The sequence below is a fragment of the Hesperophylax consimilis genome, chromosome 30 (genome assembly GCF_061612785.1).
Source record: "Hesperophylax consimilis isolate HC1 chromosome 30, BYU_Hcon_1.0, whole genome shotgun sequence".
NCBI lineage: Eukaryota > Metazoa > Arthropoda > Insecta > Trichoptera > Limnephilidae > Hesperophylax > Hesperophylax consimilis.
In genome coordinates, this window is record NC_142865.1 from 15,379,952 (window position 1) to 15,407,851 (window position 27,900).

Sequence of the window (27,900 nt, forward strand, 5' to 3'; positions counted from 1 at the left end):
ATGCTTTAGATAAATTGAAGATTTTACTATCGTTTCGCTTGAGTAGAATTCAAATAAAAAAATAAATTACTCAATAAAAAATATAAATGTAAACTACAAAAAAAACATTTTCAATAGAAATGTATGAACGCGTAAAGGAAACAACTTTTTAAAAATACAGTTTTATACCTAAGATTATCTGTGATAGTTTCACTTCATTAACTTCTTTGCTTTCTTATAAAATTATTTACAAAATAAATAAAAACCAGTTTTGTGCTTGAAATCGAACGTTTCCAGACTCCGTTTGTCAAGCGATTTCAATGACCATTACCTACAATATAAGGTATACCAAGAATATACACATTTTTGGCTTGTAGCTTCCTCTTAAGTCGTGCTTAGCTTTCTTCTGCTTCTTGTGGTAATCTTTCGAGCAGCCTAGCAGTGTCCATCATCAGGGCAGATATAATCTGACATGTATGATAGATCTGTCACGACGATTAAAACTGTGAAGTAGTACGAAATTTTATTAACAAAACAACGCAAAAAATTGTTGTTACCAAATGCAAATGGCCTTGACGATGTTAAACTTCTAGTCCACGACCTTAATTCACTATATCTGTGATACCAATAATTTTGGTTGTATAAACGTTTTAATGTTAAAAATTTAACCGTAAGAGTTCAATTAATTTGTTTTATATTTTAATCAGTGCTCAAAATAGGTAATTTTTCAATTTAAATAAAGTGCAATAAGATGGCTTCTGAAAACGCCAAAATTGATATGAACGGATCTGCTGCAAAGCTCTGCGAAGGAGCAAATGATACGAAGAAAGTCAATGGAGATCACAATATGTATAAGGTCTGGGAGAACAAAAATAACCAAGACAGTAGTTGTGAAGGATCAAAAACCAGCCAAGGAAGCTGTGGAATATCTAAAAATGACCAAGGAAGTTGTGAACTAGTTAAAAATGATCAAGAATTGGCCAATTCCAGCAAAGAAGGCAATGCCGCCTGCAGTGAACATAAAGAAAACTGTCCATCTGCTGGAAGCTGTGTCAGAAAAGTTCCAGCTCTGTTCGATAGAAGGGTTGGAGCAGAACCTGGCAAAAAGGGACTGGCTCTAAGGACTGTAGGATGGCCATCAGAGAACGATCTCGAAGTTCCTGGAACACCAAAAACACCTAGAACATCTACTACACCAGGTAAATTATTTTATTTGACAGTCTTCCAAACTTTCAACGAGAATCTTTATACGGCCTGTATTCTGCTTATCCATTATCTTTCTGGATTTTTCCCAACTTTACCCTTTGATACCATATAATTATTAAGGATATTCCCTTGAAAGCCGTTATACATCACGCATTCTTTACGCTGGCGACAATGGGGTTGAAATTGCCTTATCACGTCGACCGCCTGCCTCGAATTCTGCTAAAAATTGGTTATTGTGGTTGATCGCTCATGTCAATTTATTTTGTAGGGTTGGTTTGAAAATTAGCTAAATTAACCTAACCTAACCCTAAAAAAATGTGAAAATCGGGCACAAATTTTAATTTTTTCCGATCAGAATTAAGATAGCTAAATTTTCATCACTGCACAGTATTATTTATAATTTATTTAAAAAACTATTTTAAAGCAGGTAGTAAATCTGACGCTCAAAACCATTTTTACAAGTCTAACCATTTATTTTTTAATGTATCTATTTTAATTTCACTTTTGTTTTTGGTAATGATTGAATGCAAATCTTGGAAGCGAAAATTAACCCACTTGACTACTTCCGATGGAGCTGAAACTCCGCAGTTAGACTCGTTGTCGATGACAATGCATTCTATCAAGTTTTGGTGGCGAACACGTACACACACGCGGACCAATACGCAATTCTTTAAAATTGGATGACATTACAGTAGTTAATATATGAAATAAAAATGTCTGTCCTACCCTATCGGGATTTGGCGCAGTTGTTAGCGCGGTTGACTCCAGTCCCTGGGGAGGAAGGTCCAATCCTCAGTCAAACCAAAAAAAAACTTTTAAAGTGGCTACTATCCGACCCAAGAGATGGCGCAACTAGGATGAAAATTGAAAATAAGTGTATTCTAGTAAAAAATATATCTTTTTTTCCTAGGTTTACGCACAGTTATATAAAAAAAAATCGTTCCATCATAATTTAGCCAATGATCTAATTATTATGGTGTTTTATTAAACAGTCAATCATTCTATGTATTTTTCCTGACGTTTCAAAAATGATACTCTTCATGTTAAAAATGCATTCAGAGCACAGACATAGGAATTAATAGACGAGAAGATAATGGCGAGGGGTAAAATCAATTGTTGAAGAACGAAGGGCGTAAGGCTGGCTGTGATTCGTCAATAAATCAATCTGACAGTAAATAGGCATCTCGCATTATAATATCACCATTCACTTCTTAAAAGTAAAATCTGCTTTTGAATGAATAGAAATTTTTACATGGCAGCGCAAATTACTCGCCACGTTATGAACAAATTTGCGAAGTCCAAATTCGGCAAAAAATTTCGGTTCTATTTTCAGAGTCGAATATTTCGTTTAAGTATTTAGTTAAGACACTTTTATAAATGTTCATAATTTACTTCCCAGCAACCAACCAGCTTTGTGTTTCGCGTCCAGACGTTTCTCGATGTGATAGTAACAACTGATTCATATTATACGATGTGAATATGCTTAAAATAAAGTAAAATAATGCTTATATATGGAATGTAATACGACAGTTGGGTTTATTCTCTTTTTCACATCTATTTTTACAAGTTTTCATAGCACAAGTCAACATTTTGCCGTGTTATTTCGTAAAATGAACCGATGATGCCTCGACCATAGTTCGCACAAGAATGATGACGTCACGTTTTCTAAATTCACGGGAGGCCATACGCGAGCACAGCCGGCTCCAATGGAACCGGTATGGGGAGTGGGGAATAATACGCTTTTAATGACTTAGGGCAGGTCTACTAATATTCATATGTCTATGATTCAGAGTGTCTATCTGTATTATCAATATAATAAAAATGTAAATTTTCGTTTCTTCAAAATCATAAATCTCGGAAAGTTCTTCACTGATTGCTTTGAAATTTGAAAGACGTCACAAGGTTGCATTCGAATACGCGTGTTATTTATATAGCGCCGTTTTCGTGAAAAATCACCTCAAAGGCGCTGAATACCTTTATTATACACGGTGTCCGGAAACTCGTAGTACAAGCGGGAAACTGGAGAATCTACACCACATGGGGAACCCAAATAAACATAAAGTTCTTTGATTTTTCGGCTTTTTTAGGGTTAAAGTTTTTTCTGGTGTTTAGGGTTCAACAACAGATGTTTTAACCCTGCAGAGCAGAAATATTTTATGATTACACCGGATTTAATGAAGGGTGATTTCAAAATAATGCTTCAAATCCGAGTTTCTTCATTTGTTTTACTTTCAAACAGTTTTAATTAGTTGGGTACTTTGATCTTCAGTAATAATTTATAAGAATTTGATTAAAAAAAAAAAATCAACTTCTAACTCGATTTACTCGATAACGAAAGCTTAAATCAAAAAAAAAAATACTACAAAATAGAGCTTGTACTACGAGTTTCCGGACACCCTGTATAGATGTCACCTGTGATAGGTAAAACCATGCTTTTTTACAACAGTGCTATCTATTGGACGTAAAAACATCGCGCGCTATTGTTTCTATATCTGCACAGACAGACCGAGCCACAGTATTTAGAGAATTTCTTCTAAACTAAAATACAGGGTTTTCCAATAAGAGGTGTTATTTTGAATAGCCCGCCATTTCGGTAGATGTTACCTTTGAAGTTGTCATTCATTGACATTTGACAAGTAGAAACTACGCCATTAATAAAAATGGAACGATACACGCTTCAACAACGCATTGAAATTATTAAATATCACTTGAGTGAATCAAATGCAAATCATCTTGAGTGATGAGGCCCATTTCCACCTCGGTGGCTTCGTCAATAAGCAAAATTGTCGCATCTGGGGCTCGAAAAACCCAAGAGTTATTGTTGAAAAGCCTCTCTATCCTCAATTTTTATGGTCCGGCGGAGTCATTGGACCTAACTTTTTCGAAAATGAGGCTGGAGCAACAGTTACGGTGAATGGATTGCGCTATCGAGAGATGATTAATGATTTTTATGACCGGAATTGGATGGTATTGATCTGGACAACGTTTACTTTCAACAATACGGCGCTACGTGCCACACAAGCAACGAAACCATTGATCTTTTACGATTGAATATCAAAATAACACCTCTTATTGGAATACCCTGTAGTACATACGAAAAATAGACATTCTAATACGTCTTCTAGACGTTGTTAACAAGTATATAAAAATAGTTTTACCTCTACCGATATTAATTCAATTCTGAAAAAGGAATTTTGCAAAAACTTAATTTAGGTTTAGAGATCAAATGAAGGTCCCATCCATGATTATACTGTTTCCTTTTGTGTTTAGCATACGATATAACTATACTCGTATAATTAGATAGATACCTGCATATTTTTAAAAAGGGTTAGGATAAATAATAATATCAAACCACTCGTGCGATGGGTTTTCGATTTTCAATTTGGTCATTCGATTTAATGTATAAATCAAAATATGGAAGCATGTGAAGTGCTGACTGCGGTTTATAGCCAATGAAAGCACCTACATTTCATGGTTTAAAGCTAATGAAAGCTCCTACATTTCACGGATTAAAGCCAATGAAAGAACCTACATTTCACGGATTAAAACCAATGAAAGCACCTAGATTTCACGGTTTAAAGCCAATGAAAGCACATACATTTCACTATTTAAAGCCAATGAAAGCACATACATTTCACTATTTAAAGCCAATGAAAGCACCTACATTTCACGGTTTAAAGCCAATGAAAGCACATACATTTTACTATTTAAAGCCAATGAAAGCACCTACATTTCACGGTTTAAAACTAATTAAAGCACCTACATTTCACGGTTTAAAGCCAATGAAAGCACCTAAATTTAACAGTTTAAAGCCAATGAAAGCACCTACATTTCACGGTTTAAAGCCAATGAAAGCACTTACATTTCACGATTTATCCCATATTTTTGATGTTCTATAAATTTGGCAAATTAAGGCATGCGATCACTCGTCGATCGACGTTTTGCAAACTTGCCATCATATGCCAATAATCGTTCGAGTGGCTCCGTCGTGATCCTTTGATTATAATTATTATTGATGTTAGCAATCCTTCAATACCTGTGTACATAGGTACAGAAATATATATCGGTACTTAGGACGTCTCCGACTATTTCATTCATGTTCTATTTTTATTATTGTTATTACTATCGAAAGGAAAAATGCAAATAAAAAATCATAAATAATTAAATGCACCATATCATAAAAAAGGATTATGTTATTTTTAATTGATTTTTTGTTAGGAACTGCTAAAAAATTTTGTCAGCAGATTCATTTTACAATAATATTATTTGTAATACTTATAACGAGAAATTACAATACAGAAAATAGAGATAGAAGATTAATATTATAAAATGTATTGCGGATGTCCACATTTCTCACACGATCATACTTGGTTTTACCACACAAACGCCTATGAGATAGGGTTTCTACAGCATTCGATCTACTTGCATTCTTCTTTTGCCAGTTCCATGTCTCACTGTCATTCATCAGGGTAGGTAGCAGCACTCCTTTGTGGACTGCTAGCTTCGCTTATTTGGACATTTTGGACACGCTAACCGCGTTCAGTCCTCCGTTAATGGAGTTACCTGCATTTACCCTTCTTTGAATGTCTCTGTCAGCCTTCCCATCTCTCGTAAACATACTTCACAAATACACAAACTCATCCACCTACTCTAAGCATTCATCATTCACAATTATATTGCAAATTGTTTTCGTACTCTCTCTTTTAACTCACTCTTCACACATACTTCGTTCATTCTAGACACGAGAGACTGTAGATCTATTGATACAGTTGGTAATCATCAGCCTACAACAAGCAACATACTATCAGATTACTCAAATTCACGCCCAATCCCACCTCTTTCAATTGCATACAATTTTCCATGTATATAATATTGATTGAATATTGAAGCATGCCTCATTCACAACTATATATCGCATCTACACAGGATATAAGCACACCCTACACTGCAATATTTGTTTACACATCTGCCTTGATGGTGGACACTTTAATGCTGCCCGAAACGCAAATAATCACTATAATACTTATGGCTGCGAATATCTCAAATCATAATTGATAAGATTGGAGTTTTTTTTTATTTCTTGATTTTTCATAACCCGTGAATGTTTGTGGCATTTGAAAAAAAAAATCATGTTACCAGAGGCGCGTTTTTGATTTTTTCGTTTAAACTTTTACCTGAAAGTTTGTTAATGATATTTCATTTCATGAATCAGTAAGATTAATTTGCATATTGTAATACAAAAATATGTATATTATTTCTACGAGTCATTGTTATTGACGATGGTAATTTTTCGAATCGATCAAGTTATAATTGTGTGTCAAATCGAATCAATTGATGGCATCTTCATGACAGAGTTTATTTGTTCACTTTATATGAATTAACCCGTGTGTACATCACTTCTGTCGAATGGGAAAATAATTTATTTATATATTATACGTCCACATGGACTTTTACAAACGTGTGTGTTAATACGTACATTTATGTTATATAGAAACCATGCAGAAGAAAAGTATTATGCTAAATTTGTTTGTTATTATTAGTGAGGTCTGTTATTATAGCCTTCTTGTGACTATACTCCGTGCAGTTGAACACATCTACAATTCTTGCGAAAGTATTGCCAACTGCATGCAATCTAGATACAAACGCAAATGTAAATAATTCAACCCTGATATTATTGTTGCAATAAATAGAATTTTCGATTGAGTAGTTCTAGGTGGTATGTCGAAGGTGGTTAATTGACTTAATAAATCAAGGCTGTCTATAATTAAATTCATATTTTTTTATTTTATATTTGTTTCGTGTGAAAAATGAATTGAACCTCAGTTATCTGTCAACTCAGCTAAAAACAAGTTTAAAAAAATACTAATTTCTGTTGTCGGTGCATGTGTGCGTGAATTAAAATTGTACTTGTGCGTAGTGCGTAAAATTATTAAAGTTCGGTGAAATTTAATTTTAAAAATTGGAACTGATCAATGGAATCATATCAGGCAAGAGATGAAGTAGGTACCAAAATTATTTAATAAATTAATAACTATTTATTCTAAATGTGACAGATTTGTAGATTGAAGATAGGTTACTGAGACAAAACGCATGGTGTCACTTAACTAGGTCCAATGGACATACTTTAGCGAGCCGTTCATATAGATATTTCTTTCGTATACACATATTATGTGAATTTATGGTTATACTTTTCACACGCAGTATTACATGTTTTGTATTTGTATAATCTCGTTGGATTGGTGTCGTAATTTTTCAAGTTTACTAACATTCGATAGATAAATTACTTATTTTGAAAGGAAAATATACATATTTGTAATACTTTCAACTACACAAATCCTACAATTATAATTTCCCATGATTTTTCACGGCTCTGCGCTAGTAATAGGATATTATTGAATTGATACATTTCAAATAGTAAAATTTTGAAGACTTTGGCAATTATTTGCGAGTTAATGCTAACTAGCTGTACCCCGCCACGCATTGCTCTGGCTCCTTCCAGAACTTTCAACAGTATCCTCGAACTTTCCGTTACCTTCTAGACTCACCGACACACTCCGCCACTCAGTTTGGAACCTTATAGAACTTTCTTGAACCTTCTCCTTCCAAAACCTTCTAGAGCATTCTACAACCTTCATGAATTTTCTGGAATATTCCAGACTCATTCTGAAATAATCTGAAGCATTCGCGGCCTTCCTATAACAAAGCACATTTTCGTCACCCACTCCCACCCACGCTCAGCCACCCCCACCAAACTCTCTTACTTTCGATGTGACACCAAGGACTATCTACTACCATAATCACAGGTAGTGGCTGGTTTTGAAGAAAATTAGGCGGATATGGAAACACGGGTTTTTTTTATAAGATATATTAGATTATTTAAATAATAGTTTCAGCATAAATTATTATCTATATTATAGATTTATTAAATTGAACAATACGTTAGCACACATTTGTCGTATATAAATATTATTTTTCATCCAAAAACCGCTTCTTCAACTAATCGCACAAACAGACAGACGTGGATAGCGACTTTCTTTTATATTTTTTAAAGATGCAACGGAGTTTGTTAGGGTTTTCACTATCATTTATAGAATTTCTTCTGGAAAGTTCATATATATAGGGTTTTCCAATAAGAGGTGTTATTTTGATATTCAATCGTAAAAAATCAATGGTTTCGTTGTTTGTGTGGTACGTAGCGTCGTCTTGTTGAAAGTAAACGTTGTCCAGATCAATACCATCCAATTCCGGCCATTAAAAATCATTAATGATCTCTCGATAGCGCAATCCATTAACTGTTGCTCCAGCCTCATTTTCGAAAAAGTAAGGTCCAATGACTCCGCCGGACCATAAACATTGAGAATAGAGAGGCTTTTCAACAATAACTCTTGGGTTTTCCGAGCCCCAGATGCGACAATTTTGCTTGTTGACGAAGCCACCGAGGTGGAAATGGGCCTCATCACTCAAGATGATTTGCATTTGATTCACTCAAGTGAATTTAAATCATTTCAATGCGTTGTTGAAGCGTGTATCGTTCCATTTTTACTAATGGCGTAGTTTCTACTTGTCAAATGTCAATAAATGACAGCTTCAAAAGTAACATCTGCCGAAATAGCGGGCTATTCAAAATAACACCTCTTATTGGAAAACCCTGTATAATACATGGATATTACATTTTTTGAAAGTCTAGCAACGCCGGGTAGACTCCAGCTAGTAGTTTATAAGAACTAAGCGCACAAACAGACAGACGCGGATAGTTACTTTGTTTTATACTATTTAGAGAAGGGCAGCGAAGCCAATATACAGAAAACAGCTGTTGTAGATAGTGAAATGAAGAAAAAATATTATTGTAACAACATGTCAGGAGTTCCGCACAATCTTGTAGTGAACTTGGATGGTTCTTTGACCCTTGGGTAATAAACGTTTTTGAATTTGATAAGATTAGTTGATAGCTCTACATAGTTTCAGATATGTCAATGTTTGAACCGTGGTAATTATGATGATGATAATAATATCGAGTATTATACCCATGGAAACAGACTATATTAGTTTTTAAAGAAGTTGATAGTGCTAACAATTCTAAAACGTAACATGAAACAGAACCAGATATAGAAAAGAAAACTCGGTCTTAACTTTGAATCGAACTCATGATCGCTGTCTAAGAGGAAGCTGCAGGCCAAAAATGTGTATATTCTTGGTATACCTTATATTGTAGGTAATAGGCATTAAAATCGCTTGACAAACGGAGTCTACAAACGTTCGATTTCAATCACAAAACCAGTTTTTATTTATTTTGTAAATAATTTTATAAGAAAGCAAAAAAGTTAATCAAGTGAAACTGTCACAAATAATCTTAGCTATAATACTGCATTTTTTAAGTTGTTTTCTTTACGCTTTCATACATTTCTATTGAAAAAAAAATTTTTTTTAGTAGTTAACATTTATATTTTTTATTGCGTAATTTATTTTTTATTTGTGTTCTACTAATCAAGCGAAACGAAAGGAAAACCTTCAATTTATCTAAATAATATTTTTTGGTATTCATAATGTACACCGATTCGTTATAAAGATTAATCAAAATAGTGATTTAGCCTTAAAAAGTTAATAGATATCCCATAAATAAAAATTGGATATGTTTATCGGAGACACTATCTAGGTTACCAATTCATTAGAAATTTGTGATCATTATATTAATTAATTTTACTTCATGATTCATGAAATTATTATTCATATTTTGCTCTTTAAATTATATAGAACTCATGCAGTAGAATAGTATTGTGTTAACATTAATTATTATTATTGAGTTATGTTATTATAGCCTTCTTGTAACTATAATCCGTGCGGATGAACACACCTTACTATGTCTGCGAATGTATTTGCCAACTGCATGCTATCTAGGTACAAGCGAATATCTAAATGACTCAGTCCTGATATTGTTGTTGCAATCAAAAATAATTTTCGAACGATTATTTCTAGAAGGTAATTACACTGAGTAAATTAGGGCTGTCTATAATTATATTAAAACTAATAGTCGAAAACAAGTCTTCTACCTTAGAGTTTTAATAATTTCAATTCTTTCGTCAAATGGACAGAGAAAAACACTCCTAAATTCGTCAAATTATCTTCAAACACCATTTTCTCAAAGCATAGAAAATGCTGATACTTCAATTTGCATTACATGCAAATTGACGATGCACAGGCATTGTGAAATTTATAAAACTGACATTGGTCCTTTTAGAAGCAAGTCACAGAATTATTGAAATATACTGATACCGCCATCTTTGGGGATCATATTTGAATAGACAGTTACCTCCCAACCTTCAACTTATCCATCTCTTTCACTTCCGCTTTGCCTTCATTTTCCAAAAAATTCAACCAATTAGGTATTCTATATTTACATTACGAGATTGGGACCTTAGAGATTATCAATAACTACCCTGTTTCGCCGGAAATAACAATATAAAAATACCCTTTCTAAATACATCTATTTCAATTTCAATTCTGTTGTTAACCTTCTTCCTGGAATCCGATCGATCTGAAACTTGGCAGATATACTTGTTGTCGATTTTTTTTCATTAAAAGAACATCTTTAAACATGCTGATGACAATCTATCAACTTTTTGTGTCAATCACATATAGGTACACACACGCGGATATAAATGAATTTCTCTGAAATCGGACGATATTACAGCAGTTAATATACTGAATAAATGTCGGTCATACACGATCGGCATCCATCAAGGTCGGTAGCGCGGTTTTCTCAGGTCCCTGGGAAAGAAGGTTCAATCCTCGGCCAAACAAACATATTTATTTAAAAATAGGTGTACTATAAAATGATTATAATTAAAAAAGGGGTTGATTTCACGTTTTGATTAAACTATTTGAAGCATGATGGAACGAACATTTTACGTATTGCCAATTTTGATGTTTTACAAATAATATAAAAGTTTCTGCTACCAGTATTTTTAGTCACAAGATTATTTCATATGTAGCTGCAGTGTTCTTGAGTATGCGTCAACAGTCTGGAATCCACATTATATCACACAGGTATCTAGACTTAATCTGTCCAAAGAAAATTTACACGGATTTTGTCTTTTGTCTACCATCTACTAGACGGTTACCATAGACATATGAATATTAGTAGACCTGCCCTAAGTGATTAAAAGCGTATTATTCCCCACTCCCCATACCGGTTCCATTGGAGCCGGCTGTGCTCGCGTATGGCCTCAAGTGAATTTAGAAAACGTGACGTCATCATTCTTGTCCGAACTATGGTCGAGGCATCATCGGTTCATTTTACGAAATAACACGGCAAAATGGTGACTTGTACTATGAAAACTTGTAAAAATAGATGTGAAAAAGAGAATAAACCCAATTGTCGTATTACATTCCATATATAAGCATTATTTTACTTTATTTTAAGCATATTCACATCGTATAATATGGATCAGTTGTAGAAACATAATTATACTATCACATCGAGACACGTCTGGACGTGAAACACAAAGCTGGTTGGTTGCTGGGAAGTAAATTATGAACATTTATAAAAGTGTCTTAACTAAATACATAAACGAAATATTCGACTATGAAAATAGAAGAAATTTATTTTGCCGAATTTGGACTTCGCAAATTTGTTCATAACGTGGCGAGTAATTTGCGCTCCCATGTAAAAATTTCTATTCATTCAAAAGCAGATTTTACTTTTAAGAACTAAATGGTGATATTATAAGGCGAGATGCCTATATACTATCAGATTGATTTATTGACGAATCACAGTCAGCTTTACCCTCTTCGTTCTTCAACAGTTGATTTTACCCCTCATCCTTAATTTCTAGTCTATTAATATTCATATGTCTGTGACGGTTACGAACAAAGACTTACATATTTCAAATTAGAGTCTAGTTAAAAGACGAAACATAAATGACCTCTTTATGCTTTACAAAATTGTGAATAATCAAGTAGATAGTAACATAGTCCATCTAATCAAGTTAAACGCCAGGCCCAAATTCACTAGAAACCTTAACATATTTTGGACTCAAAATTTTTACCAATACTAACACTGGTTATTTTAATCCTATGTCTAGAATGTCTCGATCATACAACGATATTGCTAAAACACATGCACTGGTTATTTTGATCCTATGTCTAGAATGTCTCGATCATACAACGATATTGCTAAAACACATGCTTGCATAGATATTTTCGTAAATAATATAACTTGTTTCATGAGATATCTCTACGATTTCTGTACCTAAAAAAAATGTCGTGTTTGTGTCTCAAATAGTAAAAAAAATTTAAAAAATACTTTTTATCTTCATATATGAGATTATTTTAAATAGCTACCCAATACCCAATGATTTATGTGTTAAATTATGTCGATTACTGATTATAAATGACTAATTGATTAAGTATCCACTAATAATGTAATAAATTACCTGATTTACCTTAACCCAAAGCCCGAGGGTACAAATAATCAATTAATTGTATCAGAAAAAATATTACCATAAATATGCGATTTACAATCCCTTTTAAGGCGAAGCTTAGTTCTAAATCACTATTTTGATTAATGTTTATAACGAATTAGTGTACATTTAATATGATTTAGATAAATTCAAGGTTTTCCTATCGTTTCGCTTGAGTAGAATACAAATCAATTAATAAATTACTCAATAAAAAATATAAATACAAACTACTAAAAAAAATATTTTCTCAATAGAAATGTATGAACGCGTAGAGGAACCAACTTTAAAAAATACAGTATTATAGCTAAGATTATTTGTGACAGTTTCACTTGATCAATTTTTTTTGCTTTCTTATAAAATTATTTACAAAATAAATAAAAAAAACAGTTTTGTGCTTAAAATCGAACGTTTCTAGACTGCGTTTGTCAAGCTTTTTTTGGCTTATAGCTTCCTTTTAAGGTGTTTGCATACCGACTTCATGCTCGCTGAAGAGATGTTAGCGAGTTGAAAGAAAATGGATGTCGCCAAGTTAAATAAAAACCTTTTTACTGCTAGCCCAACGAAATTATTTATCTGTTCCAAAAATAAGTTAATTTTTGATAATGTTTGTTAAAATTTATCATAAGTAAGGAAAAATTAGCTTTAATGGTACCACACACGCCCATAATTCTCTTTTACTGGTGTGTATTTATCAGATGTGATGCAGATTCACCTGTTTCCTGCTTGAACTACTAGTTTCTGAACACCGTGTACATACTTCTGACATGCCTTTCTCAGCCCATCTGCTCTACTTATCAAAATCATCTTAGCGTAGGTTTTCTTAGCTTCACAATATCTACATTCGTAATTATAAGCAGTAATTAGACGCCCGAAATATCACTACAAATTGAAAATATCTCCCGAGTAAAAATAAATGCCGCCAACGGGAATTGAACCCGTGACTTCTGATGTCGGGTCAGGTGCTCTGAAACCACTGGGCTTATTTCCAACCCGCCAAATAATTTAATATGTACTAGTACCTCAATCAACAATTACTGCTTATTATATTTTTTCCACCTGTAAACAACCAACTTTATTTTTGTAGGAAAGGCTTTGTTAGTGCTAAATTTCTCACTAGATGGCGTCGAGACATATTATATCTTCATTTATTGGTGAAATATTTTTGACTTGTCAAATATTAATATTTTTTAATGATACACCAATGTTTATAAGACAAGGTTTTATGCATAGCATGAAGGATAACAAATAATTAGGCAGATATTTTCAATTTGTATTGATATTTCAGGCGACTAATTATTACTTATAATTATTTGTTATCCTTAGTGCTATGCATAAAACCTTGTCTTATAAACATTAGATTATCATTAAAAAAATAATCTACATTCGTACTTGGTTTCACCACACATATACCTCAGGAATCGCTTTCTGCTGCATTCAGAATACTTTTATCCTTTGCTAGTTCCATACCCTACTGCCATGCGTCAGAGTTGGTATCAGAACTGCTTTATGGACTTTTAAATGTATGTTTATTACTTTATACAGTAAAACTCGTTTATATGAAACACGCTTATTACGTAAACACCGCTATATTGAAGAAAAATCAAAAATAATTTCAATGAATAATAATACTTAATTTAAGTTATTTATCGGGAAACGCATTACATATTTTTAAAATTTAAAGTTTACATTTTTAATGGAGATGTTTCGCCAGCGCTATAAATACTTACTGATCTTTTAAAACAATTAATCACTGTGGCACGTTAATAATTTTGCCATCGTAAAATTTCAGTCATTTCATTATAAATTTTTGCCTCGTCATTTGATATAATTTATCATACTCATGTGATAATATAGCATACCCATATGGTCATTCTCTCCCATTCATAATGTTATAACAGTAATTATTGATCATGTGCATGATTAACTAAAACTCGGTTTAACGAGGTAATAGATTATAATATCATTAGGGTTAGAGGAACGGCTGCGCTGAATTTTCTTTCCAATTTTTTTGTGCATACTCAGCAAGCTTGTTAAAAGTTAGTTTGGAATCTAAGATAACTTCCAAGGTATTTCATATCAGTAAAAAATTAAATAATTTCACTATCGATTTAAATTTTGTTTTCACTGCATCTCTTCTTCAATCAAAATGTTATAAAAATATATATTTGTGTTTCAAATTATAAAAATATACACCATTAAAGACAATTTTTCGTGATTTGCTGGAAACTTTTTTTGTGAGTTAATAATAGTTATTGAAAAAGAAATGTTCTCTATTGCGTAAACAATTGAAATAAAAAATAAAATAATAAAACTTCGTAAAGAAGTGTTGTACGGGTCGAATTTTTAAATTTATGTTTATAATAAGGAAGTTGAGTGAAAAATATTTTGACTTATAAAAAATATGTTCATGTAGATAAAAAAATATCGATTCTAAATATATAAATATATTTCTATATTATTATTCTTAGAATTAGTTAAACGTTCTTGAAAAAGCATTCAATAGCAATAGACTGTATAGTGTATACGCTCCACGATTGGTCGAAAGAATTCTGACGTCACATGTGTCGTGACTTGTACGTACAACGGATCACCTATGGTGCATCTCTTTCTATTACATGAGAGATGGTCGGTTTAGATGAGAGAGGTGTATAGGCCAAACGTTTATTTGGGTTTGTCAAATATATGTACGTATTTGTTGTTATTATTATATGAAATGGATTTCTAAAGATACATATTCGTATAGTGCTTTATAATAATATGTTGTTTATTGCATAACTTAGAAGTTTTTATTATTATACATGTCACATAACATGTGATACACTTCAGCCCAGAAAAGTCTCACAGTGAACTGGGCTGTAAACCGTTATTTTACTTTTGGTCTTTACTTTTCTGCGCGGTGGTCCTGAATTCGCGCGGGGCACGTCAACAAATAGCGACGGCAATACCGTACTGGGCGGGAATAGCAAATATTCTAACTTAAAATATTAATTTTACTATGAAATCTTAATCAATTTTCCTTTTTTTTTTCATCAATTCTATTAGACGGTTAACATTGGTAAAAAATTTACTGGAATTCCTTGTTGAAGAATTAAAAAATTTTCCATACAAAATGCTTAAGCGACGTGGTTTTCACAGCTCGAATGACGTCACACCCACACCCCGCCTCTTACCGCTCGTTTTGGCGGGCTTAATAAAATTTTAACTTTTAGAATTAATTTAATTATGAAAACAAACTTTAAAAAAAATAAAAATACCAGTATTTAAGTTTGAATGCGAACATTGATAAAAAAAAATAAAAAAATGGACTCAACTTCCTTATTCCGACAATTTAAAATTTTTTATTTATACTTCCGGCAAAATTTTAAATTTATGACACTTTTTAAAATTTATATTTATACTTCTGACATATTTTTAAATTTATATTTATACAGGGTTTTCCAATAAGAGGTGTTATTTTGAATAGCCCGCTATTTCGGTAGATGTTACTTTTGAAGCTGTCATTTTTTGACATTTGACAAGTAAAAACTACGCCATTAATAAAAATTGAGCTATACACGCTTCAACAACGCATTGAAATTATTAAAATTCACTTGAGTGAATCAAATGCAAATCATCTTGAGTGATGAGGCCCATTTCCACCTCGGTGGTTTCGTCAACAAGCAAAATTGTCGCATCTGGGGCTCGGAAAACCCAAGAGTTATTGTTGAAAAGCTTCTCTATCCTCAACGTGTGACTGTTTGGTGCGGTTTATGGTCCGGCGGAGTCATTGGACCTTACTTTTTCGAAAATGAGGCTGGAACAACAGTTACGGTGAATGGATTGCGCTATTGAGAGATGATTAGTGATTTTTTATGGCCGGAATTGGATAATATTGATCTGGACAACGTTTACTTTCAACAAGACGGCGCTACGTGCCACACAAGCAACGAAACCATTGATCTTTTACGATTGAATATCAAAATAACACCTCTTATTGGAAAACCCTGTACTTCCGACAAACTTCTAAATTTATATTTTTTACTTCCGACAAACTTTTAAATTTATATTTATGCTACCAACATTTTTTTCTTGCAACGTTAGTCTGTGTTAGTTTGTAATTTAAATTCAATCAAAATACTTTTTTTTAATAATTTATATTTCATTAAATTTTCATTGAGGGTAGGGCAAATTTAAAAAAAAATATATATATATCAAAAATTGCCTCCAAAATCGTTAGTAAATGATTTAATTAATGCTCTATATTTTATAATTTGAAACACAAATAAATAAAGTACCTAAATATGCGTACTAGATATTTATTATACCTTTCGATTAAAAAACATTAAATTTTTCAGTTTGATTGGGTATTTTGGCCAAAATCCAAATTAAAAGTTTGTATGAAAAAGCCCGCGCAGCCGTTTCTCTTATTATGGAACAAATATTGTTTTTACATTTGGAAAACATTGAGCATATCCATTAAAGAAGAATGTTTGGTTAAAAGTACTTTGCTAAATGAATGAGCTACCAGTTTTTAACCCGTCACGCTCGTTAGAAATAACTCCATTATCTTTCGTTGTGTGCTTTTCTAAATGCATGATTATTGATTAGTGACTATAATTGTCACTCCATCATTTGTGTACATTTGAGTTCTTAAACTCCCTTCCGACCAGAGGTTCCCATATTTTCCTAAAACTATTAACGTCCAATGTGATAATCATTTATTTTTTTAGTAAAATGATTCCCTTCCCTTGCCTGCCCAACAACTGGGTGACGGTATAGTTGTGCTGTCTTTACATTGTGCAGACAGGGGCGCCCTTGTGAGGTATTACACCAAATGAAAATGAAGCAGGATAAGCAACGGGAATTTCTTTCTGTAGCTGAACTGCCCCTTAAGTTCTTTGTCAATGCTTATTCCGGTCAGTTCTTCTTGTCACATGATTTCCGATTCTTCAACGTTGCATTTCCATAGTAAAAATGTCCTCAAAATTACCCTGGACGTTTTTCAAAAACAAGTTCGGGAACTAGGAAAATTCGCGGCTTCCAATGTGCAATTTTTGCTTGAATATATTAATTCTGACGAGAAAAGGAACGTCGTCTCTATTTATATACCTCAATTAACAACTTTACGAAATATAAAAACACAAAAATAAGTAATTTCTCAGTCTATTATATTTGTGTTAGGTCTATTGTGTCATTTACGGAACTCCTAAATGTTGAGTTGAGGTAAATGGGGGTCCGCTTGTATGTACCCCCATTTGAATCTCGTGGACCCCCAATTTTTTTTCTCGCAGACATAGACCCCCAGCATGCCGATATCGACCCCTAGGGGTCCATATAGACCACTTTGGGAACCTCTGCTTTAGACCATAGACATGCAAATTAATAGACTTGCCCTGACATGAAATCTGGATACCATTTCGACGAGCTGGATGCAACTCACGTGACCATATTTTTGGCACCAGGAGGGTTCGAGAATATTTTGAACAAACTATGACATCAGTCGTACGTTGACCATCGAAGAGCGCACATTGAAATAACTAGACCACGCGCAGATAAATTCGCTGAAGTAAGAGAAAAGTTTCCATGTTTCGAATAAATCCATCGCCAATTTGAGTGAGAATAGAACGAAATATACCGCACAGAGTTTTGGTGGCCGGACGGAAAGTACCACGGGGCTGGTCGAATGAAACATAGTTCTGTGCAAGAGCGTAGTCCCTTCTTATGTATCACACCAAAAAGCAAACGCCTATTAGGAATTTTTATCTGTGCTCAATATTACCTTATTTTAAAAGGATTTTTTTGTTACAGGCCATGAAAAATGCACCTTCCATCACGATCTGGAATTGGACCACAGACCCCCTACCAGAGAGGCCCTTCTTCCCGACATGACCAGGTCCTACCGTCTGCTGCTCTCAGGTTAGTTGTCTTTCTCTTTTATCATTGCCTCGTGTCAAATTCTTTCTCTGTGTAAAACAAAGTTTTTTGTATCAATTGAATTGAATACATTTAAAAATATCTTTTCAAACTAAAAAAATTCTTTCTTTTGGTTTGACTGAGTATCGAACCTTTCTACCCATGAACTGTAAAACTTTACCAACTTCACGAACCTACAAAATATCGTAAGACGTTATAACTGCACTAACAACATAAAATAAAATAATAATGGTTAATTGTGCACCACTTTGTGTACAAATCATTTCAAAAGTTGGTCATACAAGATGGCTGCCAGGCAATTTCTTCTCACTCTAGATTTGGCTTCAATGCCAGTGGTACTTACGTCTTCCAAGGCTTTTTAGGTCCATGACAAACCTTGCAGGACCGAAATTTATTCTTATTTCAACTGCTGTGACATCATCCGATTTCATAGAAATGCGTGTATGTCCACGTGTCTGTGCGTGATTGCCATCAAAATTTGATAGAATGCATTGTCATTGACAACGAGTATATCTGCCGAGTTTCAGCTCGTTCGGATGTCGGGAAGTGGGTTAATTTCCGCTTCCAAGATTTGCATTCATTCATTACCGAAAAAAATATTCAAGTACATATTGACTGATAATCAAAATCGTCAAAGTATTAGCGCTGCCTAACTGAAAGAGACCTAGGTATTATCGATTGACGTAGTTGGTTGTTGTTCAAAAACCCCCGTCAGTTTTAATTGGACTGTCAGCTAAATTATCACGGACCGGAGATTCTATTTCCCGTGATGTCCGCCCTTGTTGGTGGAGTTACTAGAGTTATGCTGTCCCTAAAGCTGGACACACACGGCAGTCATTTGGCCCCGAAGACATTTTACTGAATCCATTTAGACACGGGACATCAAATAAGGCGGCCACACACGATGAGCCGAGCCAAGTTTGATCTAAATCCAGTGATACCATGCCGAAAAAAATCGATAGGCTATCGAATATTTTTAGTGACTGGTTATATTTCTAGAAATCGGCAGATTTTGCTAGTTTTTAGCTGAAATCGGTAGTGACGAATAACTTATGAAATCGACAATTAAACATACATTTTAAAAGTGATATGGAGTCATGAAAAGAGTTTTTAATTGTCATTGTGTTGAGTTATCGTGGAACAGAAATCGGTAGATCAGTAGAATCGGTAGTAGCAGTAGATCGGTAGAATAGCAGAATTGTTTATTGTTTCACAAAAATTCAACTACGGTTTATTTAAAATAGGTTTTAAAAATAAAATATTCATATTTAAAGATGAAAGTTCATTGATTGAGGATTAAAACATTTACATATATTTTTTACAAATATTGAAGAAAGGCTTATTTATAATCACAAATAAACTCCTCAAAACAATACACATTTTCCTAAACGTAAGAAACATATTAAAATAAAACAATTTAAAACAATAAATTTTGCACTTTGCCAATCAATAATAGAATATGGAATTATTGGTTTGGGAGGAGCAACAAACTCGGATATCGATTCATTAGAAATCGCACAGAAAAAGATCTTAAAGGTAATACTAAAACAACATAGACTGACTGATACAGACCAAATATTCAACAGTTGTGACGTACTAGATATACGCCAATTATCCGTTAAAACACTACTAAGCTATATTTTTGACCAAAAAATAAATTTCAACTTACACAAAATATCACTAACACACCAGTTAGACAAGCGTAAAAAGAAAACATGAAAACTCCGACGGTAAATACAAGCTTTGGACAAAGATACTATCAAACAGTCTAATACTTGAAAATAAAATAGAGGAGAACAAAACTAAGCTCAGCCACAAAATTATGCAATGGATTAATGAACAAAAATGACAATATTACCTAAATTTCATAACATAAAATAATAAAAACTACACGTAACACACAAAACCAATATAAAACACACATCACTCACAAAAACACAACATATAATATAAATATACCGATTTCAACTTTATTTCATTTTATTTTATTTCTATTTTACTTTAATTTTAAACCTTTATTTTTAGTTTAAATTTATCTTAATTTTTTTTTTCTTCACCATATGTATATATTTTTTGTATTATAAAATGGAGACCTCAGCACGGGTAATTCACCTCCCAGTGAGGCCAACATTATTGGATTGTACTACGAAATGTAAAATATATTACCAAATAAAATAAAATTAAGTAATAAGAAAAATATAGTTTCCTGGGTATATAAAATGGTTATATTATATTTATCTATAATATTTAGAACAAAATCACGTCCGCTTGTAGAGGCCATACCATGAGGGAATCTTTTCTCCGTTAGCCATACTGTCAGACTAGTTGTTTGAATTCATACTGAACGGATTTTGGCTCGGGGAATGCCAGATACGGCCGAGCCAAGCTATGACTTTTTGGCTCGGCTTGGATTTTCGACTAACGAAAATCAAGCTGAGGCTGTCGAAGCACCCTAAGTCACCTGAGATTCCCTACAAACACTGGATTCGATAAATTTCATTATTTTTTAAATTTTTAATTGTGTTGAGCAATTTTTTTTTTCCATTAGCCCCACACAGAAGGCTCTGATGAAAAAAAAGTCTTAGGGCCTATTACATCTTTGGAGATGCTGTGTGGAGGGTCTTTTTAAGGAAAGGAATGATAGAAAGTTCTGGGAAGGAAAAAGGTGTGAGGAGTGAGTAGGAATCTTAGAGTCAATGCGGTGCTAGGCGATGAGTCGATAGAGAGTCCGGCTGAAAAGATCCAAAGGTCTCCTGCCACGCAGAATGTGGGCAAATGCATTCGCCGCCTAGACCTAGACAAACCTTACCCCCATGAACCCGGGCACCCTTGCTAAGTCGCCAAACGTAGCGAAACACTTGGGGTGACCTATGTCAGGGATGTTGGTTATTCAATAAATGGTTCCCGGGGTGGCGGTACTCATACAAGCCTCCCAAATTGTTACCCCTGTGACATTACCGTTCACACTTTTTATCAAAGAGTATTTCCTACTCTTTGGAGAAAAACGCCAAGTAACACTTGCTTTAAAAATGGATATAAACGCAATATTGAGAATTGTAATCTTATAAATATTAAAACTAGATCATGGCAAAAATCGTTAATGACCAACTCTTTAAATTATATAAAAACATAATTATCAACCCTCAACAACACGGTCTTTTTTCACGATGTTCTGCTTGGCGCTGGGTGATTTGGCTCGTTAGCTCTGCCGTGTGTGTCCAGCTTTAGAGAGGGCTTTCATATCAAAAAAATGAAATCTATGCTTAAATTTAATTCGCAAAAAATGCTTATCCTGATTTAAGCTTCTAAAGCCAAATCATGTTTGCCCTATAAGGATTCTTGGGAATGGTATGTTCATTTATCTTATATTTATTTAAACTAGAAATTCTTGTAATCAGAGTGTGTAGTACATTCAGGAGATATAATGTCAGTTCTCTTATGCTCTCAAAATCTCTCTGTTGGTAGAAACCTAACTGTTTGCTCACATCGCTTCTGAACTAGAGGGGCGAACCTTTATTCTAGAGACATCTCTTGGTGAACAGTATAAGCTATGGCTGAAGTTCCCGGCGTTTCCTGGGTTTAAGGTTAAACGCAACGCTCGTTGTATTCTACGTGTTCACAGATGGCGTTAATTAATTAATTTTGTTTAAATACGCTTTTGCAAGGTATTGCTTTACAATATTAAGACAAATCATTTGTTAGCGCCCGTATATACGCAATATGAATATGAATCAATAGTTTTGTTCGTTTAAAGACTTAACCCTTTCGAGAAAGGCACACAAATACAATATTTTACCGATGATTCAATCCAATATTGTATTTGTATGCCTTTCTCGATAGAATTGAGTTTTTATATGGACAAAACTATTTATTCATATTCATATTGCGTATATGAGGGCGCAAACAAATAATTTGTCTTAATACTGTAAAGCAATACCTTGCAAAAGCGTATTTAAACAAAATTTATTAATTAACGCCATCTGTGAACACGTAGAATACAACGAGCGTTGCGTTTAACCTTAACGCAGAGTTTTTGGAAATCACATGTAGAGAGTGACTTTCCTCTTGTTTTGAAGGCCAAGTTCCTGCCATTGACACTCTGTTTAAAAAAAACAACAGAAGACTAGCACTACGTAAAACTAAAACACTGTTCATCAGTTTAATAACAATGAGAAACAACTATTTAACCCCTCCTTCGTTTTAGAGCCATATATGACCGGGCGTCCATTTTTTTTACCTTTTATGAAGTATTTTTATCTTTTTTTCTATCATTCGGAACTACGTAATTTTTTGACGTTATAAATAAATAATAATTCTTTCCAGTTTGCCTCAAATATTTATATTGGATGCCATTAATAAAATTGCAAAAATAGCCAAAATGAATAATTCTTATTTCGCGTCACTATCGTAATAATGTGTTTAATTTTAAAAATTATTTCTATTTTTTTTCATTATATGAACAAGATAAAAATGAAGGTACAGAATTAGTTCGAACCAAAGTTTTGCATTAGTGCCCGTAATAATGATAATTTTAGTAGAAATGCAACTTTTTGTAGCTGATTTCGCTTGGGACAATAATTCTCATCACGATTCCAAAAAATCAGCCGGTTTGGTACCATAGAACCTGGAAAAATGCCTTTTAAAGTTTGAACCCAAGTCTCGCATTAGTGTCCGTAAGAATGACGATTTTCGTAAAAATGAAACTTTTTAAATATTTTGCAACTGATTTCGCTTGGGACAATACCTAATTCTTATCACGATTCCAAAAAATCAGTCAGTTTTGTAGCATAGAACCTGAAAAAATGACTTTTAGTCTTACAAATTTACCAAACAAATCGAATGTGTTTTCGAAATATCGAGTAGGTACTCACAGTTTTTCTACGAGGAGTAAAAAATGAAGTAAAAATGTGGTTAGCGTTTTCTACGACATTTTTTCACATTTAATATTAAAATTGTATTATTTAGAAATAGTAATGTTTTTTTTAAATAGATACACAGGAAAGATAATTTTATCTAGTTTCTAAAACAGTATTTGTTTTTACGGAAAATTAAAAAATAAGATATATACGGAGCATTTGAAATACATAGAAAACATTGCAAGCTTAACAAAAGTATTGAAAGTACTGAAGGGTTTTGAGTCACTGAAAAATATAATAATGAAATTTATTAGTTATTTCATTAAAATTAAAATTGATCGGTCACTTGGTTGCCATTATTTTTGTCGTGGCTTTTTAAGGTTTGTTTTTTTTAGCAATGAAGAAAATATAAGCGTTTCTGTTACAAAAATCAACTTTTAGTGGCAATTACGCAAACACACGCGGACATGTACTAATTTATCTTAAATTGGACAGCAATACAGCAGTTAATATACGAAATAAATGTCGGTCCTACCCAATTGCGATTAGCCTCAGTTCTTAGAGCAGACTCCAGTCCCTGTGAAGGATTCAATTATCCGTCAAATAATAATTTATTTTTTTAAACATATCTATTAATTATTTTTATAAGCAATAATTGTTCGCCTGAAACACTCATCCACATTGAAAAAATCTCCTGATAAAAAATACATGACGCCAACGGGACTCGAACTCGTGTCCATTCGATTTCCGGTCGAAAGCTCTGACCACTGAGCTATGGAGGCTTATCTCTTACCCGCGAAATTATTCAATATATGCTAGTGTTTCATTCAACAATTACTGCTTGTTACATTTTTTTCACCTGAGAACAACCAACTTTATTTTATATGAGAAAGGCATTGTAAGTGCTAACTCTCTCAATAGATGGCGTTGAGACAAATTGTCTACATTTTTAGGTGAAATACTTGAACTTAGAATGGACACGGGTTCGAGTCCCGTTGGCGTCATGTATTTTTTATCAGGAGATTTTTTCAATGTGGTTTCAGGCGAACAATTATTGCTTATAAAAATAATTGTTATCCTTTGTGCTGTGCATAAATAAAATCTTGTCTTAAAAACATTAATTTATCAAAAAAAAATAATAATTAATATCTATTAATATTGATTAAAATAATATATTATTTAATGGTTGATTTTTTTGGTATTTGTAATGTAACCCGATTATAAATTGTGATTTCCCCGATACCTTCACCTTAACTTCTGGTAATTCTAGACATTTACTATGTTATATTTATTATAAACTAGTTGACGTGTACCGGCTTTGCTGGGGGTTATCCTTAGGAGACAGACATATACTATTGCAGACTTACTACTTGACTACTTTCTGTAGGCCTTTTTGAGATATACATTTGTGTAGTACATTATTTTGATGTATCTCTAAAGTTTAGCCAGCGTTAACAATGTAAGCTTCCGAAAAAAAATTTTACGACTTGATTACAAAACATCGACTTTTTTCTACTTTTTATTAATATAATATGCATGTATTATGTAAACCAATATAAACACACATCACTCACAAATACACAAGATTATATATTAAATGTATTATTTTATCTTATATTGTAGATTGTATTTAGATTATATTTTCATATTATAAAATGAAGGCCTCAGCACGGGCAAGCCACCCAGTGAGGCCAACATTACTGGAAAACTTTGAAATGTAAAAAAAAATATTGTATCTACCAAATAAAAAAAAAATATAAAAAAATCTTCGGAATGAAATTCCTTAAATGATAGTGAAAATCCTATCAAAATACGTTTCGTAGTTATGAAGAACTAAGCGCACAAACAGACAGACGCGGATACCGACTTTATTTTATATGATTTAGAGCAGTAGTTCTTAACCTTTTTGGAGGTACCGAACCCCACCAGTTACATATGCGCATTCACCGAACCCCTCCTAATTTGAAGAATAAAATTAGATTTTTACAAATTCAAAACATGGTATTTATTTATATATAGGTGTACAAAATGAAAAAAAAAACAAAGATCAAAATATTAAATTTTAATGGTTAAATCAAAACATGAAACATATTAATTATTATTTACTTTAAATCAGTGTGACTTCTGCTGTTGCCTTTCAGAAACCAATTCAGAAATTCGCGGCTTTACCTTGGTAAGTGCCAATCTCATGTCATTTTCACAACACAGTCTATTCCTCTTCTTCGTTTTTATATCCATTATCTTCGAAAAGGATTGCTCGCAAAGATATGTTGTAACAAACGGTATAAAAATCTCCAGAGCTTACTTAGCAATAACAGGGTATGTTTCCATTTGTTGACAGCAATACGTTGAGAGCGATGTTGTTCTGAAGAGTTGATGTTGAACCTGGCTCTGCTGAATTTCAATGATTTCATCAAATATAATTCGGGAGTCTTGACCAACACCGAACCCCCGAGACTAACTCACCGAACCCCTGAGGTTCGATCGACCTCAGGTTAAGAACCACTGATTTAGAGACTAGCTGACATGTACCCAGCGTTGCTTGGGGTTAAAAATGATTTGGAGTAAAATTTAAAGGTTTTGACTTGTACCTGAAACCTGGGTGCATTTTTAAAATGGCAATAACATTATCGTAACAATTGAAAAAGCTTACATTTTAAAAGTATTTGTGGATCCTCGACTTGTTCTACCTCTCATTTTCACATCATACATTCTCCTCACACCCTTTTCAACTCATTTGCTACATTTTACCACCATTTCATTAATTTGATAATGCTATGTTATCCCCAACTTCGTCTACCAACCACAAATGTAGGCATATCACATTGTTACTATTAAGGCAAAGCTTAATGCCAAATCACTATTTTGATTAATCTTTATAACGATTTGGTGTACATTATGAATACCAAAAAAATGCTTTAGATAAATTGAAGGTTTTCCTATCGTTTTGCTTGAGTAAAATACAAATAAAAAATATAAATGTAACATACTAAAAAAAAAAAAAATCTGTAGAAATGTATGAACGGGTATAGGAAACAACTTTTTAAAAATACAGTATTATAGATAAGATTATCTGTGACAGTTTCACTTGATTAACTTTTTTGCTTTCTTACAAAATTATTTACAAAATAAATTAAAAACCAGTTTGTGTTTGAAATCGAACGTTTCTGGACTCGTTTGTCAAGCGATTTTAATGCATATTACCTACAATATAAGGTATACTCCATATCTCAAGTGCAGAGTAATACGTTAAGTCTTTCTCAGATGTTTCTGACTTTTTATATCATTCAAACCACTATCTAAATACTACTGGCACTAATGAGAAAAAACTTTCAAATTTTCTGCCAAATCGGTCCAGTAGTTTACGAGTCCATAGGAGACAAACATACAAGAAACATTAATTTTTTATGTGTCAATTTTATATGTTTTTTATTGTCTACAGGTTTGGGAGAGGACCCCGACCGACAGGGTCTCTTGAAGACCCCAGAAAGGGCCGCTAAAGCCATGTTATTCTTCACCAAGGGCTATGACCAGAGTCTAGAAGGTAATTTTGGAATTTTTCATTTATTTATTTTATACCTACTGGGTTCTTTACAGACGAGTGTTATTTTGTTAGATTCTCGATTGTTTGGTTGTGATCGATCGATATGACTTTATTTTAGGGTTGTACTGGACACCTACGCCACACAGTGGGCTGAAAATCGTCTTTCATAGACATAGAGACTTGAATTTTCAAGGGTATCTTTTTGGCTAGAAATGGATTTTGCTGATCATTACTATGCTATAAAATTTCGTACGAAGCAATTGCGTGTACAAATGAAGGAGTTATGATTTTTTAAAGAAAAATTTGTATGGCACTGACATTAAAAATGAGGCTATCTCTGGAATCATAAGGTTGGCCATTCTATCCTTACACACAGATATACTACTATTTATTTGTATTTTTTTGACATACTTCGTATTGTGGCAACTTGTGATTTTTTTTTTAAATCCTCAAAGTTGAAAAAAACACTTTTTAATGTTGATGATTCATTTTAATGCTTAAATGCTTTTAGGCTTGCAGTGTAAATAAAATATTGTGAACTAGACAAAACATACTCATATGTAAATCATTTAAGCATTAAAATGAATCATCAACATAAAAAAGTTTTTTTTTCAACTTTGAGGAGATAAAAAAAAAATCACAAGTTGCGCCACAACACAAGTAACAACAATTCACATACAAAATAAAATTATAGATTTAAAAATTTTATAACAGCCCCTTTGTAAGTATTCTTCAAGTACCTGAATACGTCTGTCTCGACTCAGGTGTACCCTAGTGAGACAGATGTCGAAAAATTTATGTAAAAAAACTTTATATTGATAAATAAAAAAATTGTTTCATGTCTTGTTTTAGACGAGAAGGTCGATATTGACTCTCCAGGTATAATTTATTGACATTTAATTTCATTAAAAGCTTTTACACCATACAAACAAAGTAATCCATT

General features: G+C 33.1%; 1 protein-coding gene across 2 annotated transcripts in view; it reads left to right on the forward strand.

Annotated features, from left to right (window-relative positions):
• The window catches only part of Pu (GTP cyclohydrolase punch), a 52,076-nt gene that overhangs the window by 11,114 nt on the left and 13,062 nt on the right, over nucleotides 1-27,900 (forward strand). For both annotated transcript variants that reach the window (XM_089649634.1, XM_089649636.1), the window contains exons 2-4: nucleotides 687-1,178; nucleotides 18,432-18,539; nucleotides 26,856-26,957. In XM_089649634.1, the coding sequence (XP_089505760.1) occupies nucleotides 731-1,178; nucleotides 18,432-18,539; nucleotides 26,856-26,957 (658 nt within the window). In that variant the 5' untranslated portion in view covers nucleotides 687-730. The remainder of the gene's footprint in view (nucleotides 1-686; nucleotides 1,179-18,431; nucleotides 18,540-26,855; nucleotides 26,958-27,900) is intronic.